The sequence below is a fragment of the Phaenicophaeus curvirostris genome, chromosome 10 (assembly GCF_032191515.1).
Source record: "Phaenicophaeus curvirostris isolate KB17595 chromosome 10, BPBGC_Pcur_1.0, whole genome shotgun sequence".
NCBI lineage: Eukaryota > Metazoa > Chordata > Aves > Cuculiformes > Cuculidae > Phaenicophaeus > Phaenicophaeus curvirostris.
The window spans coordinates 14,758,913-14,781,019 of record NC_091401.1 but is presented as its reverse complement, the minus strand read 5'-3'; the positions used below and the strand labels follow the sequence as shown (position 1 = coordinate 14,781,019).

General features: G+C 42.0%; 1 protein-coding gene across 7 annotated transcripts in view; it reads right to left on the bottom strand.

Moving 5' to 3' along the window:
* The window catches only part of LOC138724681 (glypican-5-like), a 480,713-nt gene that overhangs the window by 314,546 nt on the left and 144,060 nt on the right, over positions 1-22,107 (bottom strand). For 6 of the 7 annotated variants that reach the window (XM_069864872.1, XM_069864870.1, XM_069864875.1 and 3 more), the window contains exons 4-6: positions 10,667-10,797; positions 2,472-2,531; positions 476-601 (exon numbers count right to left, since the gene is read on the bottom strand). In XM_069864872.1, coding sequence (XP_069720973.1) covers positions 476-601; positions 2,472-2,531; positions 10,667-10,797 — 317 coding nt within the window. The remainder of the gene's footprint in view (positions 1-475; positions 602-2,471; positions 2,532-10,666; positions 10,798-22,107) is intronic. The other variant, XM_069864871.1, reaches the window with a different exon arrangement.

Below are 22,107 nucleotides of genomic sequence, written 5' to 3'. Positions count from 1 at the left end.
AAATGGCAGGGAAATCCTTTAAAAGCATAGCGGTCTGGTCATTCTGTTCTGCCCACACCTTTGGGTGGAGCTACATAATTTCCAATTATAGTCAAACACCATCCTAAGCAATGTGATACTGAGCCCATCAGCACCAGACTGGAAGGGCCCTTCCATCAGTCACAGAGGTACCAGTTTGATAACTGAGCTTTAGAGGGTCAGATCTCTCTACAGGCAGAGTGTTCTCCCTGTAGTGAAAGAAAGGGACTATACAACGTAGGCCTTCAAGAAAGTGTTCCATTATATTTAATACAGATACCTAAACTCAGCATCAACAACCTTTTATTTTAGCCAAATCCTTGCTCAATTAAGCATCAAGTTCAATATGAAAGAGAAACTTATGATGACAATGGTGTCTTGGAATGCTTATGAACCATCAGAAGGATATGAAGTCACCTTTTTCACAATTAGGGAAAACTTTTACTTGGAACCTTACCTTTCTACAACATCCTCTCCGTTCCAGCAGGTTGAGCTGTCTCTCATCACCAGGTCTCCATCACACAGCCTTTCTGCTATAGAGGCATAAAAGGTTCGGGATCGTTTCATGTAATTGATGAACTCTCTGTAATGTAGGAAGAACACATTTAACAACAGAACAGTACACTTACAGTTTAAGCCCCCTTTGAGCTTAACCCTCTACAAGATTAAGAGTTTAGAACCCTTACAGAAATGATCCATCAAAGTTGATTATTTTCCGTTTTTTATGTATTTGTACTACTACGTATCATCCAGTCTTACATAATCCAGTGTTAATGCACATAATTACATACAAACAGTAGTTTTAACAAATTACCTTAACACACATGAAAAAAATTGAAAAAAGTCTACACCTACTATCTCAGAATAAACAGATTAAAAAAATCAAGAGAAAACTTTATCATTAAACAAATGGGCTTTTTCTGTTACTGGAAGTGAATATTTCTCCATTCCTTGCATATGTGTGAGATGAATTAAGAACACTGTCAACAACCTCCTGGGTGGAAAGAGCCTCCTAAAGCTCATATCCCATCACAAAATCTGCAATATTCTATAAATACCCCACACATGCAACACCCATACAGAAAGTCACCTCCCTGAGATGTGGTGGGGCCAATTCCTCCCCTTTATCACTACCCAGGTCACATTCTTATGAGAAAGATTTTCTTCTCCCATCATGTCTGACACCGCAGTTTTTATGAGGAGGCTGTGCCTATTGCTATGGTGAATATCCAAAACTGGCCAGTGCAAAAAGCTTGTTTGCGCTGTATGTACGGAAAAACATCTTGTGGGCAAACTGCTACCTCTTCCATAATATAATTTTATATATATATATATATATGGCTGAGGTAGCCATAAAAATAAAGTGTAACAAATGTTAATTCAACACACATTGAGAGTATTTCCGAATGGGAAACTACCATACCTCCACAGCTTTAGAAACTCCTGTTTGGTATAAGATGTTAAGGATCTTGAGCAGGAGATAGAGTACACAAACTGAGCTAGAGTTATCATAGAGCTATCTGCGTCCCCATTGGGAAGGCCAAAGAACTCGTCCTGATTTTCAATATGTCTGCTTAGCAGGCTGTAATGGGGACTCTGCATCGAGGAGGTGCCTGGGGATACAGCTGGACGGAGCTTGGCACAAAACCAGTCAGGGTTTATTGTTCTTTTGGGAGTAACAGGTGATTTAAGCAATATCGAAGTCCACTGCTAGGTACCTCCCTATAAAGGGTTTGAGCAGCAGTCATCTCCCCTCACAGCTGTCTCTATCCTTTCTGAAAAGCACTCAACTGTCCACTCATCTTATGCAAGACAAAATCCTGCTCCAGATAAACCGCTAATGACATGGTCCTAAGAAACTAACTCTACCCTAACAATGTAGGAAAGCTGTCGTCTTAAGCAAAGGAAAAAGCAGGAATTTGAGGGCTTATAACAAGGGAATTAGCACTTCTACCACTGGCCACTTAGGCATATGAGTTCTAGGTATTTATAAAGAAAAACTAGGCCCAGACAGAAACCACTCAACAGAACAGCCTAAGAGTATCAATTACGAAAGGTGACACAGATGATAAAGATTTTACATGTTCTAAATGGAGTTTTCTTCAAAGGAGGTAAAGAGCACCCTTCTGAAAGTCTAAAGCTCGTCTTGCTCAGCTCACCCCAAGAGGCTTAAACTCCATTGCATTTTCAGCAGAGCAGGGCTCTGACATTTCAAATGGGATCATAGCAAAACCAGAATTTTGTGTCCAACTCCCAACAAGTGAAAATATTTACTTTTCACCAGCATAAAACCTAAACACACTAGGTAGAAAATGTATGGTTTCCCAGTGCCCCACAGTTTAAAAGAAGTAATCAAAAGTACGCCAGCTCCTAGATTACAACTGCAACTGCAGATTACAATGGCAAGGAGCTACATGTAGAGACAACAAAGTTTGTCACCTTTTCATTCTTACCGAGAGATTTTTTTCAAGCTTCTTGATTTGTCATTCTTTGAAGCTTTCAGAGGCAGAGAACTGGAATGGGCCAGGGAGAACAAGCATCAATCAGGAGAGGTTGGGGAGCAGGGGAGAGGCAGGAATTCAGGCAAATGAGGAAAAGAAATGAGAAACAAAAGAGAAAAGTAAAAATTATTTGAAAGAAAGGTCATCAAGCACATGCACAAGATAATATAAAAAAACAAATAAAGAGGAAAATTGTCATGAGATTTTTCCAGAGCATAAATGCAATTAAAAATGTCAACATAATACTAAAAAACTCCACAACTCAGATTGTTTCTCCCAGTCATTTTCGAATAAGAGCACAATTATAAATGCAGCATACACAGCAAAAAGCTGAAAATAAATTTAGTGGTGCTGAAATTAACTATAACTGATACCAAATGGAAGAACTGTAAATATATCAGGCTATGCAAAAAACAATGGCAAATAGTTTAGAATAAGCACCATGGGAAGGGGGATGCAAATAAGGAATATTCATTTTCTGGGACAATGAGTGATTTCCTGTCAGTTAATAAATAATGTGAATACAGATATGTTTTGCTGTTCAGTTTTGCTCAGATTGCATCACTGAAAAAACCCCAAACTTTGCAAAAGAGGGGAGGCAGGCTTTGAGGTTATATGGGAGGAAAAACTGGAAATAACTCTGGTAGTTTTTTAACTCAAACACATTTTGTGGCACTGAATATTCTGAGGTCTCTTAATTGTATTTAACATTAGCATCATTTTCCACTTACATGATTTGATACCTAATTCTTACACCTTGATACCTAATTTCTTACACCTTTACATTCGTGTATAAAGTAATGGCAACAACTCCTACTGGAGAGAGTATGCATCACTTTCAGCAGCTCTGAGGACACCTAGACAATAGTGGCTTTGCTATTGCACTTTCTGGAAGCTAATGGTAGTGGTTGCCACAGGAGAAGATGGATCCCCACAAATCATCAAGTGAGTGTCACCTGTCATCACTGAAGCAGTGACTCCAACACAGTCAGTCAAAAAAGAAAAGGAGAATCTGTAACAGGGAACATCTGGACTTGCTGAAACTGCTTGGCCAGTCAGTCAGAAACGTTTGATTCATTTTCACACTAAGTTAATTTGCACCTGGCATTACTAATCTGTTTTGCACTAGCAGTTTAATACTCAAATTTTAATAAAATCATGTGATAACTGGCCAAATAGATAGTTAATTTTAAATAAAATAGAGGCTATTGACTTCAAACATTCCCCAGCAAACTCAAAATTGTTTATTTTAAGATGAATAAAAGATCCGTAAGTTCATAGCATAACAAAGAAGCTCCAACAAAATACTATTTCAATGTCTGCCTCCTCCAATTAGGGACTTATTATCATGTTATAGTTCTTTTTTAAATGCAACATATTTTTTATATTCAGATCTGTAACCAGCCTGTGCTTAGTGGTTTGAAATATTACATGCCACAGGCATGCTAAAAGGCAGGTATTCAACTTTCCTAGGAGTCCAGACCCTGACCAGAACAGTACTTTGTGCTGAACTCAGCAATATACTGACTGAGGTTCTGTACATCCCATGTACTTCCCTGTATCATCATATGGTTTCAATTTTCTTGTCATTTCTACTACATGTTATAGTAACCTCCACATTAAAAAAAGACTTCAGTGGCAATCTTTCCCTTCAATTAATCCCTGAACATGATAGTGTAATGCAAAAAGAAAATAAAATTAATTATTCATCAAATCTACACATCTCAGCTTAATCAGAGGAAATGGTTTCCTACAAGATCACAGAACATTTATTCAAGTTTCAGCTTCTTACACTATTGTGCCTGATACTTTATGCTGAATAACAAAAACCATGCAGAAATGGAATGCAGGAAAAAATAAAGAAAGATGGGAAATCTCCCAGGAACCCATCAGAGCAAAAGAAACAGAAAAGGGTTCAGCTACCGCAAAAACAGGATCCAGTTGCTTTGTTAATTCAGGGACCATGCAGGACCACACTGTGCAGAAGAGCAGAGGGAGGGTGAGAAAGACTACTACCAGCCAGACTCAAACAGCACACACCCAGAAGACAGACCAGTCAGGTCATCTTGACTAGTCACCATCCTGAGAGTCCCACTTTCCAATTATACAAGCTGCCTTTGCTTTACTGAACTCTCTGTAAAAGGAGCTTGATTTTGTAACCGGCCTTGCAAACATGCAATAGCTTTGGAGCAAACATACATGGAGGTACAAGCTGCTTGGCACTAGGCTTGTAAGGGCATCCTTAAGCAGGTACTACAGAAGAGACAAGATGACAACTTTATCATGGTTTCTCCTACAGATGTGCTAACAGACTGGTTCTTGTCATTGAGGTTGAGAATATTCTGACACATTAAGAGCATGAGCCACAGTTTTTCTGTTTACTTGGGCAGTGCTGGCTCATTCCTTCTCCTTTTCTTTCCTTATTCTAAAAGACAGGAGTCATGTTTCATACACTCCTTGAATAAAAGATCATTTGGAGGAGTGTCTACTGAGCCGACCATACAGACAGACTCAGTTGGGCTGATTCCCCTGCGTGACCTTGTACCTAAACTAACATATAGCTGATGTTACTGCTCTTCATTTTTTAAATCACCAGAAGAAATGGCACCAAAAAAGATTCATGTAATTACTTTCATAATCTAGATCCCCTGTAGCAGTTATCTGTCACTCTTAAGTGCATTTTATACAAACCACTGCAGGAATTATTTCACCCATCCATTATAAAATTTTATTACCTAAAATTGCTTTTTATTGTTATCATATGTGATTAAATGATAGATGATGAACAACACAGTGATGAGGCCAGTCACTGTGAATTTCACTCTATTTACTGATTCATAATCATTTCCAAGAAGCAAAGTACAATCTTTGTGCCATATGTTTTACAGAAAGTAAGTTGTGAAAAATCTCAAAATATTCTCCACTTCTTACTAACTACGGCATGGCTCCATCATTCATTTTTGGTGCACGGGCTCTCCACAATAACTATCAACACTGTAGTTCACTAATGACTTACGCTAATTATGTAAGGCTATCCACAGTTTAGATTTTTTTTTATTATTAATTTTTGGTACGAGGACCATTTTGGGGAAACTGTCTAATTTATAGTACATTAGCTTTAGTATATTTTCTTTTCCATCTACAGGCCTTAAAATTTAACAGGTCAATATCCAAGTAAATCTTGATGGTCAAGAAGGGAAAGGAGCAGATCCTCAGGTGAAAAGGAACTGCTGTCATGCCACTAAAGACATTAATTTGCATCTCTTTAGGAGGTTACCTGTTAACAGGTTGGTAATTCTGTGGTTTTGGTTGCCAGCTTATACATTCCAGTTAAGTCACTGATGTATACAGAAGATGGCCTATGATTCTGTGGTTTTAAAAGCATATTTAATTAATTGTACTACAACTGTAAACTAGATGGGGGAGAAGGGTGTAATTTCAGGCTAGCCTATGACATGAGGTGGAAGGATAGACAATGGTTGGAGGAATGGGGTGCTGGTATGGGCCCTCCACCAGCTGCCCAGGGGCATGCTGGGGATGCTGTGGCGCTGCTGAAGTCCTGTGGAGACAAATGGGAGGCCCCTGAGGTAGTAGGCGTCAAGGAGGAAAATTCTCCAAAACACCTTATAGGTAACAAAGTGTCCATTAAGAAGGCAATGCGACAGGCAGCCCAGCTGAAGTGCCTCTATACAAATGCATGAAGCTTGGGAAACAAGCAGGAGGAGCTGGAAGCTACTGTACTACTAGAAAGCTATGATCTAGTTGCCATCACTGAAACTTTGCGGGATAAATCCCATGACTGGAGTGTGGCTATTGATGGCTACAGGCTGTAGGAGACAGGCCAGGAAGGAGGGATGGAGGTGTTGCCCTCTGTGTCAGGAATGGGATAGAATGTGAAGAACTAGAATTGAAGAGTAGCCACAAACAGGTTGAAAGCTTGTGGCTCAGAATAAAAGACCGTGGAACCAATTGGAACTTTGTGGTTGGTGTATACTACAGGCCACCTGATCAAGGAGAGACAACTAATGAAGCCATCTTCCTCCAGCTACAGGAGGCTTCATGCTTACAAGCTCTCATACTACTCAGGGACTTCAGCCACCCTAACATATGCTGGAAAAGCAGCACGGCAAGCTGCATGCACTCCAGGAGACACCTGGAGTGCATTGAAGATAATTTCTTAATCCAGCTAGTAGAGACCACCACCCAAGGGGATGTAATACTGGACCCGATGGTCACAAATACAAGTGAGCTCATCAGTGACATCAAGACCGGAGGCAGCCTGGGCTGCAGTGATCATGCGCTGGTGGAGTTCAAGGTCCTGAGGGATATGGGGCAAGTGAGGAGTATAGTCAGGACGCTGCATTTCAGGAAAACAGTAGGACCCCCTGGGACATGGTCCTTGGGGACAAAGGAGCAGAACAGAGCTGGAAAATATTTAAGATTGCTTTCCATGAGGCACAAGAGCACTCAGACCCCAGATACAGGAAATCAGGCAGGAAAGGGAAGAATCATAGAATCACCAGGTTGGAAGAGACCCACCAGATCATCGAGTCCAACCATTCCCACCAATCTCTAAACCATGCCCCTCAGTACCTCATCCACCCACACCTTAAACACCTCCAGGGAAGGCGAGTCAACCACCTCCCTGGGCAGACCCTGAAGGGACCAGCATGGGTCAGTCGAGACCTGCTGGTAAAACTCAAGAACAAGAGGGAACTGCACAGGCAGTGCAAGCAGGGATAGGTGACCTGAGACATTGCCTGATTGTGTTGGGATAAGGTCAGGAAGGCCAAGGCGCTACTGCAGCTGAACTTGGCAAGGGAAGTGAAGACCAACAAGAAGGGCTTCTACAGGTATGTCAATCAGAAGAGGAAGGTTAAAGAGAAATTATCCCCACTGATGGTTGAAAATGGTAACTTCATATCAACAGATGAGGAGAAAGCTGCGGTACTTAACAAATTTTTGCCTCAGTCTTCACTGACAATCGCTTTCCTCACCCCTCCTGGGTCATGGAGCAACAAGATGATGACTGGGGGGAAGCTCCCTCCCACTATTGAGGAGGATTAGGTTCGTGAACGTCTGAAGAACCTGAACTTATGTGAGTCTATGGGACCTGATGAGATGCATCCCAGAGTCCTGAGGGAATTGGCAGATGTAGTTGCCAAGCCACTCTCCATGATATTTGAAGAGTCATGGCAACCAGGAGAAGTCCCTGGTGACTGGAAGAAAGGTAACATTGTGCCCATTATTAAAAAGGGTAGAAAAGACGACCCTGGGAACTACTGAACTGTCAGCCTCATTTCTGTGCCTGGGAAGATCATGGAACAGATCCTTCTGGAAGTTACGTTAAAGCACATGGAGGATGGGGAGGTGATTAGTGGTGGCCAGCATGGCATCACCAGGGGCAAGTCCTATATGACCAAACTAGTGGCTTTCTATGATGGGGTAACCACAGCAGTGGACACAGGAAAACCAATGTGTTTTCCCATGATCTTTCTATTGTTGAGGCTCTGGAGTGAGTCCAGAGAAGAGCAACGAAGCTGGTGAACGGGCTGGAGAATAGGCCTTATGACGAATGGCTGAGAGAGCTGGGGTTGTTTAGCCTGGAGAAGAGGAGGCTGAGAGGAGACCTCATTGCTCTCTACAACTACCTGAAAGGAGGTCTCGTCCTATCCCCTGTCATTTGGGAGAAGAGGCCAGCTCCCTCCTCTCTACAACCTCCTTTCAGGTAGTTGTAGAGAGGAGGGAGCTGGCCTCTTCTCCCAAATGACAGGGGATAGGACGAGAGGGAATGGCCTCAAGCGCCACCAGGGGAGGTTCAGGCTGAACATTAGGAAAAAATTTTTCACAGAAAGTGTTATTGGGCACTGGAACAGGCTGCCCAGGTGTGGGAACATTTTACAGAGAAGAAGGCCTGGATGCTGTGGAATTGATTGATACTGAACAATTCTAACAAAGCCTTGAAACAGAGAACTGAAAGATAAACTAAGGCCAGTTCGGTGAGGAGAAAAGACTGCCTTCTGATAAGCAAAGGCCAGCTGAAAGGAATACAAGAGCTAGTTCAGTGGGAATGAGTACCAGCTGAAAGAAGAACAATTAAAGAGAACTATCAACACCGTTAATTTTAGTGTAACTCGGTTTCTTAGCATGTGCAGTAGTTTAGCCAATAATATGTTAGCAATAGCTTTATGGACAGCTACCTTTAACCAATAACACACTGTAGACACCCTTGTGGGCACCCAGTTATGTAACCAAAAAGGGTTTAAAAAGAAACAGCTAAGCTCAATAAAGTGAACACTCGTTGATCATATTGATCTCTGTGTTTGATTCCGTGATGCTCCCGTCAACACCCAGGTAGGTGGTTGAGTCACCTTCCCTGGAGGTGTTTAAGGGACAGGTGGACGAGGTGCTAAGGGGCATGGTTTAGTATCTGATAGGAATGGTTGGACTCGATCCAGTGGGTCTTTTCCAACCTGGTGACTCTACGATTCTATGATTCTATTATTCTATGATTCTATTACTGTTTGATCTATCTGAACTTCCCAGAAGGCAGGGAAGGGACTTTTTTTCAAAGGCTTGTAGTGAAAGGACTAGGGGAATGGCTTTAAATTGGAGAGGGACAGGGTTAGACTAGACATAAGGAGGAATTTCTTCACGATGAGAGTGGTGAGACACTGGAACAGGTTGCCAAGGGAAGTTGTGGATGCTCCACCCCCAGCAGTGTTCAAGGCCAGGTTGGATGGGGCCTTGGGCAGCCTCATCTAGTGGGAGGTGTCCCTGCCCATGGCAGGGGGATTGGAACTAGATGATCCTTAAGATCCCTTCCAACTCAAACTATTCTATGATTCTATGCTTCTATGCTTCCATGATTCTATGAACAGTTCTTTGGGTTATAACCTCTGAATTTATTAATTTAATTTCCTTAATGCTCTTTTCTGTGATTTGCATAGTAAAAATTTATTAGCTTCAAGCACTGCTACAAGTGGTTGTGCTTTGTTTCAAACTACAAAGGGATAAAAATATTGCTATCTCAAAAAACTTAGATTGCTGCTATTACTTTCATCTTTTTAAAGCAGTGTTTGCTTCATTCACACAAACTTAATTGAGAATTAAAATAGAAATGGATTAAAATCTCATCTTCACAATTCAAACTGCAGAATCCAGGATTGGGAAATTTTAATATTGCTGCCTGTCAACCACCCATCCAACATACAGAGATACACAAAGACTCCCTGTTCTCAGATGGAGGCATAAGCTCAGCTCCACTCACTTCACTGTAGTTGTTCCAGATTAACACTGGCGTTACAGAGAAAAACACGTTAGCCAGAAATCTGTCGTTGTGATTGCATGGTCAGACTAGCTCTAACTCTATCTAACTCTAAATCTACTCATATATCGCGAGAGCGATTCCAATGACATCCTTCCCTCCCCACTTACACTCGGGGGGTTGGGATGTACGCTCTTTTTACAGAATACCAACCCAGGAGTTACACAAGGGAATGTGACAGAAAGACCAGGAGATATGGGAGCAAGAATCTTCATACTAGGGCAAGCGGTAGTAACTCAGCTGTCTAGTTTCTCAGCTGGCATGCAGCTGAAGACCAGAAGTCAACTTGGTCACAACAAGCAACAAACATAAACAGAAATGCTTCTGCGCTTGCTCTACTATGTAACAGATCAAAGAGTTTGCAAGGGATTTTACTACTCCTCCCCAGCCCTGAGAAATGAGGGACTGACTTTGTGTCAGGGCAACGAATCTTTCCTTTTCACCACTTCCCACCTCTGCCCCTTGATAAGCTCAAGTCCTTAAAGACCTGGGCAGATGGATTTTAAGTAACTTAGACTGTGGAAATTACTCAGACTTTGTTGAGGAAAAGCTTTCATCATTTTTGTTGAAAGTTTCTGGAAATAATCAACACCTTGGTCCTAAGTAATGACATCAAATCTGGCATGTAAAAGGCTTTTTTTGGAGAGACTAGCCACAAACACATGTGTGTAACTATCAGTGATGGTAACGTCTAGAGAGCACATAGACCGGACAAGGTAACAGAACTGTGACGCTGGCTTAAACACTGTGCTGCAAGGAACTGTTAACACAAATGGTGAGGCAGAGAGTTTATTTCAAAGCAATTGTTGCTTAGGGTTACCTTCTTTTATTGTTCAGACTAGTGTGAGTCATCACGAATGCCTGGGCTTCAGTCACTTCCTTCACTGGCACTATGTTGTCTGATGACAGGTCCCCTTCTTGTTGTCTGGGCTGTCCACACACTTTATCAACCTGGATGAAAGGAAGGTAAAAGAAAACTGGGTTTGAATGGAGACATTGATTTACAATTGCCCAAAGGTCAGCTTCTCCCTTGTGGCCGGTGTTTACTGCAAGCGAAGGTGTCTGGGGGAGAGAAAGAAAGGTTTCTTTTTTTCCAGGAGCTAGATAAAAGTCCCCTGCATAAGAATAACCAAATTAAGAGGCACTGCAAAGAGCACTGCTAACAGAAAGGCAAATGTCATTGATTTGTCATTGGATATCTGGACTACAGCACACCTGGAAAGAGGCTCAAATAGGATCTGACAGAAATGTTGCCAAACCAAACATCTACTTAGAAACACACCTGCAGTTTGTAGGTACGCAAATTTTGGTGAAACATCTGCCCTGTAAAAGGAGAGCAGAGTCTACTCAGTGTTCACAGGGGCTTGTAATCAAAGAAGACAACTGAGTTTTCCAGTCTTTAGCTGGACAATGAAAAACAAGGAAATGAAAGTAAAAGAAGTGGCATTGACAAATCACTGTCAATAAAGCCTTCTTTTGGACAAAGCAGAATGAAAAGAGAATTTCCAGCCCTGGGAATGATCAGTACCTTGGATCCTGGGTTCAGAACACTAACTTCACTCAGCCACTTGCCCTTACTCCCATCCTGAAGTTTCTCATACAAGACTAGGAGAAGGCAAGCTTGTGTTTATGCTTTGTGCAATGTGGATCTGCACTGCTCCTGCATCCTGCCACATTTATTTGTTTCAAGTGACAAGAGTAAGACAAACCTCTTCCCAGTCTAATCCACAAATAAGTGAAATGGTGATTTGTAAATGGTGAGATGGAACAGCAACTGTAATGTGTTAGAAGCAAGATTAACTAAGATAGCCTTAACGGCCCTTATCCTTTGTCACCCAGAGTCGTTGAGATTGACCACTCAGATATGGCCACACCTTAACGACTCTGAGCCGACCTAACTGCATTCCCCCTGGATATGCAAGAAAGTTCCCGGAATAAAGTACAGTTGTCATTTCGAGGAAAAAGTATGAATTTGAAAACAATCCTGTATATAAATTTTCCGTGAAATTGTTAGAAAATGTTACATTTAAAATACAATAGAAATACTGATCATTGATTAATCAAGAACTAGGATTGAATGTAAAAACAGTATGATTCTGTTGATTCTTAATGTATCCTAGCAACAGATCCCAAGGTACTTGTTCAAAGGACCTTATGTGATAAATAGGATCCAGGTGTGTTTAGGAAAAGTATGTACTAGCTACCCTACCCAAGTAGAACATACACCTGCAATAGCCAAAAGACCATCATAAATTTTGTAGAAGACAGAAGAATAAGTTTCGGGAGGCAAGAAAGACATACCTGAGCAGTCAAGTGAAGATAAGAGCAGATCCAGCCAAGAAAAATCGACGAGTTTGCCAAAAGAACAAAAGGTGAAAAGGACAACACGAGGAAGACTACTTACTTCATCTGAGGAAGACTACTTACTTCATCAGGACGACCACCAGAGGGGGCTACGCAGGTGCAATAGAGACTGATGTCGCAATAAGGCGATGAAGCAACCTACCTATGCATATGTATTAGAGAATGTTGTAACCTGTTGAATATACATTAGATTGAGAAACTTTTAGAGAATAAAAAGTGGACGCGATGTGATGGTCTTCGGAACCAGATCTGGGTGCGTACCCCTGGTTCCCGGGGCATTGAAATAAAGCACCACATATAACCTCCTAGTGTGGTTATGTGTTTGTCATTCTGCTAACAAAATCACTGCTCGGCAGAAGCACTCTGAGGACAAATCCCAAGTCATCTCCAGTGCTGAATAAAGTGTACCTGCCTTAATGGTTAAATTAAACTATTAAGCGTAAGTTTCTTTGTTTCATAAGTAACCTGTAATGTTTTTACCTACACTTAAATCCTTAAGCAAATGCAAAAAGAAGTCCTACGCAAAAAGAAATCCTAGTATGAGCATGGTTCTACCAGAGACCTTAATCACACAGAATCCATCATTGCACACAGCACTAAATAGGGTATCCCATCTTCAGTTTTCCATTATAACCAGGATGAGACGAATTCTTGCTGGTCTGTGCATTTTACTGCATCTTTAAAACTCTTCTTGAGTCACAACTGCCTAGCTGCTGGATATTTCAGACCATAGATGACTTCAAATCATTTTTCCTGCCCTTTGCAGCTCTATGATGTATGTGTCAGCATAAGTACAAGACAATTTTCTCTGCCTTTACCCATTTCCTCCAGGAAAGCTACTGCTATGTAAAGCTAAGACATTTTCCTGTGAAAAAATAGACCAATTGAACCTGAAAAGTTGGAAGCTGTATAGGCATGACACTTAACATCAACTTTAGAATCATAGAATCACCAGGTTGGAAAAGACCCATCAGATCATTGAGTCCAACCATTCCTATCAAATACTCATCCTAAGAATTACAGCCTGGTCTAGTATAATATGCTGTAAAGAATTTAAAACTGTAGCTATTGAATGAGAAGTTGAGAACAAATAGATCCTGTCCTACCTCCAGCAGTCAGACCAGGAGTCAGCTGCCTCACTCAACAGCATGCACTGTGTATATTGTTCTGGTCTCACCAGGGACTAGCACAGCATTGCTTTAAAACACTCTTTCTGAAATAAAATAGTCTATTTCAATCCCTTCTAAATTTCTGAAAAGAAAAAAAAACATTCTATGCAATGAAAATATAAACCAAAACTGCCTTTTAGACCCTATAGAACTGGACAGAAGGTACAACACAGTTGGAGCACATTCCTGCAGAAGATGCTGTCTACTATGTGCCCCTGGTTTCCCAGGCCTCCTGCAGTGTGCAAACCCAAATTCCAAACATAAGTTTCTGCAAAATCTGTCTTAGATTAAACCATGTCACCGAAGTCCATGTCTTCAAATTACACACACCTCAAATCTAGTCACTATGGATTTAACACAATTGTAACCAACTCACACCAGAGCAATTTGGAAAAGCAATGTGGCACTCTCATACACAAGTGATTAAGAACTCCAAATTTTTCCTTTTTCCCATGAGAAGTTTCAAAAAGTTTTAGAGTCATCATTTTTGCTGCAAACCAATCATTTAAGATTACAAGTAAAAATACTCGTTGTGATTTGGTTTTGATATCTCAGAAATAAAATGACCCTTTAAATTTAAAAATGTTTGGTATTTTCTATGCCAAGCCTTAACGTTGTGGTTTTCTTTTTTTACCAGAAATGGCAGTTTCCTGCACATCAAACAAAACCACAGTATTTTAAGGAAAAAGTATTTCTCAATGAAAAATTTTAACCCGTTCTACTCCAGTAGAGTAATTCGTGAAGTGAAAGGGCAAATCAGTCATATTTTGCTGCTGTGCAGGCATTTTAGTGACTTTCTTCCCATTACTATGCTAAGAAACACTAGGAATGCTCCATAATTTAAACCACTGCACACACATTTTAATCTGAAGTGAGATTAATGAGATGGAAGATACAATAATGATACAATATTTGTAACATCAGTAGCTTTTGATTGTCTCAGCTGAAATATGGACTCTATTTTACTGGGAAGAAAGAAACAGTGTGAGGCATTCCCTGTCAAACAGTATCTGATGCTTGAATCATAGAATCATTAAGGTTGGAAAAGACATCTAAGATTGTCCAGTTCAACCGTCAGGCCAACACCACTGTGCCTAAAAACCATGTCCTAAAGCACCACATCCACACACTTTCTAAACACCTCCAGGGGTGGCAACTCCAACACTGCCCTGGGCAGCCTGTGCCAGGGATTCACCACTGTTTTAAGTAAAGAAATTTTTCCTGATATCCAGTCTAAGTCTCCCCTAACTCAACTTGAGGTTATTTCCTTTTGCCGCGTATCTTGTTACTTGGGAGAAGAGACCAGCACCCACCTTGCTACCCCTCTTTTCAGTTGAAGGAACAAAATGCATTGGGAAGCAGGCAGAGAGGCACAATGTGATTTCTACAGAAATCTGATTTATTTATTGATTATATTTTTTCATGTGAACTGATTCTGGTATCTCACTGAAATGTGTAATTTTCTGCAAAATAAAACAAGATAAAACATTGATTTTCACTACCTAATTTGGGCAGTCACAAAGTTGATAGCAAGAATGAGAACACTCATTTACAGAAAACTATCCTAAAATTCCAGTGAGGATATCTATAAAAAATGAGCTAACATTGTGTAAATTAAAGAGTATGAGGCATGCCATTTAAAAAAAATAAAATAGTGTTTTCTGGAACTGCAAAATCTGGAGTTTACTACTTGCTGTCAACAACGGTAAGAACACGGAGTGTTTCTCACCATTCTAAGGGCACCAGACACTGTCAGTTTAATTCAAAGCTCATGAACCTAAAAGCTCCACACCTAAAAGAAAAATAGTGCTACTGAAAATGGAGACTGGGATTTTAAAGATTTATTTCCTTGTATGTGCAAGTTACTGCTGCCCTTAAACTGAAAGCGCAGACTAAGAGATTTTTTTTTATTCATTTATTTTTAAACAGAAACTAAAAACCCTCTGACACTGGTCATTAGAATTTGACACAATAACAAAAAATATATATTGTGAAAGGCAAGAGAATTGCAAAGCGTTACTTACAAAGAACTGGAATGCTGGTGATAAAATTGAGCAAAAATAAGTAGGAAGAGAAAATCCATTGCTATTTTCATAAATTCAGTTTTCAGTACTCAGAATTATCAGGAATCAACATAAAGAATGAACAAGCTCATTTATTTCTTTGATTTTTTTTGAACTTAAAAGCAAGGTGGTCAATCTTAAGTTACAAATTAAGAGAAAATCATCCCTCATTAACTACAAAAACACTAAGGTCATTCCTCTTGTTCCTTTGATGATATTTAATCAAGTAACTCTCTAATATAGGACAACTACAGCTAACAACAAGTATTCCTCATACCTCATTATCTTCAGAATTACCAATAACGTTTAACAATTCTATACACATTTCCATGGATTAAAGCTGTCTTACTTATACATCACTGATTCTTCTTATATATCCATCATTCTAACAGTCATAGCTACATTTCTTCTGTGAGCTTTCCTTTGTAATGAAATACGGAGTCATGTATATATATGGATTAATTGACCTCTTACTATTTGCTCTTTAAAAGAAGGACAATTTACAATTATTACAGAGGCTTAAAAAAAATAAATTGAAAAAACTCATTTGAAATCTTTTGAACTCTTGCAGCTTGAGTAACCTTAAACATTGAGGTCATATTTAATAAACCTAACATAATCAAACAAGAGAAAAATGTCATGCCCTTGTAGATACCATGAGAATCTTATCTCTTTAAAGCAGCAGACCTTTCATTAGTTCAGAAAATAAATTTTCTTTGATTTTATAATGGGAAGGCTGGTATTTTGAAACACAAAATCATTCTAGTTTACGGGTTTGAGTTACTGATAAAATGGTGATACATTTTCTAGGAGATTTCCAGCCCCAGCATACCCCTCCCCAAATCATAATCCAGTTCAGCTCTGGGAAAACACAGCACGTGCATGAACATCTCTGACAAATTACACCACTCATCCCAGAGTCCGATGGCTGTGCAGGCATCAGCACAGCAACGCTCTAAACCACACATGCCACAAATGCATTTCAAATTAGAATTGAAGTTTCCTAGTCCCAGCTGCCAAGTTTGAAGTGACAGAAGCAAGAAACACTGAGTTAAAGGGAAATCAGGTTTGAATTTTCAGACTTTCATGTTCACTATGAGATCTTGTTTCCTTTGGACAGACATACACTTATCACCTGATTACTGATACCATGCTTGCCATTTTCTATTGACCAAGGAATATTGCTAGTCATGGGAGGTGACATAGCACAGATCAGACAGACCCAGTCAATTAATACATCGCTCTGTGGCTGGTGTCACCGCAATAACTTTGTTTTTTTTGATAATGGGATGGCCTACATAGCACCAGGACTATAGGCTTCAGATGGGAGTCACCTTTCTCAGAGAAGGAGGAGGGTCTTTGCCCAGGAGCTTGCAGGGCTTGTAGATAGGGCTTTAAATTAGATATGAAGGGGGAGGGGATAACATCAAGCAAGTCTATAAAAAGCGGTGGGAGGATGGGTGGCAGGGGTCAGGTGTTAGGGAGGACACTTCCCTAAAACACCTTGTAGGTAATAAAGGGTCCACTGGGAAGGAGATGGAACCAGCAGCCCAGCTGAAGTGCCTTTACACTAACGCACAAAGCTTGAGTAACAAGCAGGAGGAGCTGGAAGCTGCTGTGCTACTGGAAAGCTATGATCTAGTTGCCTTCACTGAAACTTGGTGGTATGAATCCCATGACTGCAGTGTGGCTATTGATGGCTACAGGCTGTAGGAGACCAACCAGGAAGGAGAGGTGGAGGTATTGCCCTCTGTGTCAGGAATGGGATAGAATGTGAAGAACTAGCATTGTAGAGTAGCCACAAACAGGTTGAAAGCTTCTGGCTCAGAATAAAAGACCGTGGAACCAACAGGAACCTTGCAGCTGGTGTATACTACACGACTGGAGTACGGCTATTGATGGCTGCAGACTGTTTAGAAGGGACAGACTGGGAAGGAGGGGTGGAGACAATGCCCTCTATCTCAGGAAGGGGATAGAATGTGAAGAGCTGTCATTGAAGAGTAGCCATGAACAGGTTGAGAGCTTGTGGGTCAAAATTAAGGGCAGGAGAACCAACAGGAACCTTTTGACTGATGTACACTACAGGCCATCCAATCAAGGGGAACCAACCAATGAAGTCTTCTTTCTCCAGCTAAAAGAGGCTTCATGCTCACAAGCTCTCACCCTATTCGGGGACTTCAACCACCCCGACATATGCTGCAAAAGCAGCACAGCAAGCTGTAGGCAGTCCAGGAGACTCCTGGAGTGCATTGAGGATAATTTCTTAATTCAGCTATCAGAGACCACCATTTGAAGAGATGCAATACTGGACCTGATGGTCACAAATATAAACAAACTCATCAGTGATATTAGGATTGGAGGCAGCCTGGGCTGCAGTGATCATGCACTGGTGGAGCCACTGAAGACTGTGGATGTAGTCTTCTTGGACTTTAGTAAAGCCTTTGATACAGTTTCTTATAGCATTCTGCTTTGGAAACTGTCAGCCTCTCGACTGGACAAGCGCACACTCTCCTGGGTGGAAAACTGGTTGGATGACCGGGCTCAGAGAGTGGTGGTAAATGGTGCAAAATCCAGCTGGAGGCCAGTGACAAGTGGGGTTCCCCAGAGCTCAGTGCTGGGTCCAGCCCTATTCAATGTCTTTATCAATGACCTGGATGAAGGCACTGAGTGCACCCTTAGCAAGTTTGCGGATGACACTAAGCTGGGTGGAAATGTTGATCTGCTGGAGGGTAGAGAGGCTGTACAAAGGGATCTAAACAGTCTGGACTGCTGGGCAGAGACCAATGGCATGAGGTTTAACAAGTCCAAATGCCGGGTCCTGCACTTGGGGCACAACAACCCTATGCAGTGCTACAGACTGGGAGAAGCCTGGCTGGAAAGCTGCCAGGAGGAGAAGGACCTGGGAGTGTTGGTCGACAGCTGACTGAACATGAGCCAGCAGTGTGCCCAGGTGGCCAAGAAGGCCAATGGCATCTTGGCCTGTATCAGAAATGGTGTGACCAGCAGGTCCAGAGAGGTTATTCTCCCTCTGTACTCGGCACTGGTGAGACCGCTCCTCGAATCCTGTGTTCATTCCACAAGAAGGATGTTGAGGCTCTGGAGCGAGTCCAGAGAAGAGCAACAAAGCTGGTGAAAGGGCTAGAGGACAAGTCTTTTGAGGAGTGACTGAGAGAGCTGGGGTTGTTTCGCCTGGAGAAGAGGAGGCTGAGGGGAGACCTCATTGCTCTGTACAACTACCTGAAGGGAGGTTGTGGAGAGGAGGGAGCTGGCCTCTTCTCCCAAGTGACGGGGGACGGGGCAAGAGGGAATGGCCTCAAGCTCAGCCAGGGGAGGTTCAGGCTAGACATAAGGAAAAAATTCTTCACTGAAAGGGTCATTAGGCAATGGAACGGTCTGCCCAGGGAGGTGGTTGAGTCACCTTCCCTGGAGGTGTTTAAGATGCGGGTGGATGAGGTACTGAGGGGCATGGTTTAGTGTTTGATAGGAATGGTTGGACTCGATGATACGGCGGGTCTCTTCCAACCTGGTGATTCTATGATTCTACGATTCAACATCCAGAGGGATATGGGACAGGTGAGGAGTATAGTCAGGGCACGAAATTTCAGGAAAGCAGACTTCTGGCTTTTCAACAAATTACTCAAGAGGATCCTCTGGGATGAGGTCCTTGGGGACAAGGGAGCAGAACAGAGCTGGAAAATATTCAAGGATGCTTTCCATAAAACGCAAGAGCGCTTAGTCTGCGTATGTAGAAAATCAGGCAGGGAAGGGAAGAAACTGACATGTCTGAATTGATTCCTGCTGGTTAAACTCAAGAAGAAGTGGGAACTGCACAGGTAGTGCAGGCAGGGATGGGTAACCTAGGATATGTATAGGAATGTTGCCTGGTTGTGTAGGGATGAGGTCAGGAAGGCCAAGGCACAGCTGGAGCTGAACTTGCCAAGGGAAGTGAAGACCAATAAGAAGGGCTTCTACAGGTATGTCAACCCAAAGAGGAAGGTCAAAGAGAACATACCCCCACTGATGGCTGGAAATGGTGATCACGTATCAAGAGACAAGGAGAAAGCTGAGGTCCTTAACAACTTTTTTGTCTCAGTCTTCACTGACAATTGCTCTCCTCACCCCTCCTGGGTTATGCGAAAACAAGATGATGACCAGGGGGATAAATCCCCTCCCACTGCTGAGGAGGATCAGGTTCATGAACGTCTGAAGAACCTGAACTTATGTAAGTCTATGGGACCTGATGAGATGCATCCCAGAGTCCTGAGGGAATTGGCAGATGTGGTTGCCGAGCCACTCTCCATGATATTTGAAGAGTCATGGCAACTAGGAGAAGTCCCTGGTGACTGGAAGAAGGGTAACATCATGTTCATTTTTAAAAACGGTAGAAAAGACGACCCTGAGAACTACCGAACTCTCAGCCTGACCTCTGTGCCTGGGAAGATCATGGAACAGATACTCCTAGAATCTACGTTAAAGCACATGGAGGACAGGGAGGTGATTAATGGCAGCCAGTATTGCTTCACCAGGGGCAAATCCTGTATGACCAAACTAGTGGCTTTCTATTATGGGATAACCACAGCAGTGGACACAGGAAAAACAACGGATGTGATCTATCTGCATTTATGTAAAGCCTTTGACACAATTCCCCAAAACATCCTTTTCTCTAAATTGGAGATATATGGATTTGATGGGTGGACTGTTCAGTGGATAAGAAACTGATTGGATGGTCATATTCAAAGAATGTCTCAAATGCCTCAAAGTCCAGATGGAGATCCATGGCTATGTTCCTCACAGGTCCGTACTGGGACCGGTGCTGTTTAATATCTTCATCAATAATACTGACAGCGAGATTGAGGGCACCCTCGGCAAGTCTGCAGATGACACCAAGCTGAGTGGTGTAGTTGCCACACTGGAAGTACAGGATGTCATCCAGAAGGATTTGGACAGGCTGGAGAAGTGTGCCTCTGAGAACCTCAGGAGGTTCTACAAGGCCAAGTGCAAGGTCCTGCACCTGGGTCAGGGCAATCCTCATTTTCAGTACATGATGTGGGATGATGTGATTGAGAGCTGCCCTGCAGAGAAGGCCTTGGGGTGCTGGTCCATGAGAAGCTCGACATGAGCCAGCAGTGTGCGCTAGCAGGCCAGAAGGCCAACCAGATCCTGGGCTGCATCAAAAGAATTATAGCCAGCAGGTCAAAGGAAGTGATTCTGCCCCTATAGTCCTCTCTTCTGAGACCTCATCTGGAGTACTGTGTCCAGTTCTGGAATCCTCAACATAAGATGGATATGGAGCTGTTGGAACGGGTCCAGAGGAGTCTATAAGGATGACCCGAGGGCTCAAGCACCTTCCGTATGAGGACAGGCTGAGAGAGTTGAGGTTGTTCAGCCTGGAGAAGGCTCTGAGGAGATCTTATAGAGACCTTCCAGTACTTGAAAGGAGCGTACAAGAAAGCTGGGGAGGGACTATTCACAAAGGCTTGTGGTGGTAGTACGAGGGGTAATGGGTATAAACTGGAGAGGGGCAGATTTAGACTAGACATTAGGAAGAATTTCTTCACCATGAGACTAGTGAGACACTGGAACAGGTTACCAAGTGAGGTTGCAGATGCCCTGTCCCTGGAGGTTTTTAAGGCAGGTTGGATGGGGCCTCGGGCAACCTGATCTAGTGGGATGTCCCTGCTCATGGCAGGGTGATTGGAACTAGATGATCTTTAAGGTCCCTTCCAACCCTAACTGTTCTATGATTCTATCAAAGTTCAATACATAAATACACCATCCTCTCCTTTGGAGTAGCTATCACCTATTACTATGGTATTGTTGCAAAATACTCCTTTCAAATGCTCAAAAAATGAGTAGGAGCCCATTTGATAAAATGTAAAGCAAGTCTTACTCCTCATTGTCTCTGTCTAAGGCTTATTGAACAAAACCTTACAGCCAATGAAGAGGCAATAGCCAAGAGAATAAGAAAAATCATCAGAAGAAGAGAGCAAACCACATTTGATTTTGCCTTCTTTTAAATATTTTCCTCCTTATGGAATATTTCCCCTCCTACAAATGCAGCATTTTGCTTGTAGCAAAGTTCTGCAATACAGAATTGAAATTTCGACACATCTGGGCTCCTGTTACTCCTAAGCATATCTCACAATCTTTCTCAAACAAAAAGGTCAACAAGAAAGTAGTGTGGTCTTAACAAGAATGCAGAAGCAATGGAACACTATTTAACATTGCTGACATGGATTATTTGATGTTGAAGTCTATTTTTAGTTCCCCAATATAATCCCATCTTATTTGCTTTGCTATGTAACTGTTCTTCACCCAAAGCTAGGGAAACTCTGCCCCTGTGTAAGTGCCCAGGGATTGAGGCACTTCAACAACCATACTCTAAGAATATCTTTTTGCTTTTTCCTAACTGCAAGAGAAAACCTGACACAAGGGCTATTGCTGAAACTGCCTCTGGCTTCAAAAAGTTTTGAAAACTGCAACTGTAAAAATGTTTTATATCAGCTTGCAGAGTTGCTTAACAACAGGCTATAGTTTAAGATCCCCATGCTTTTTCTCTGGGGACTCAATTCCCACACAAAAAGGGAAAAAATGAGTAAGGATTACTTAGAGTCTGAGGAAGGTAGAGCTTGAAATTGGTAAATCCAGAAAGCTCTAATAAATTG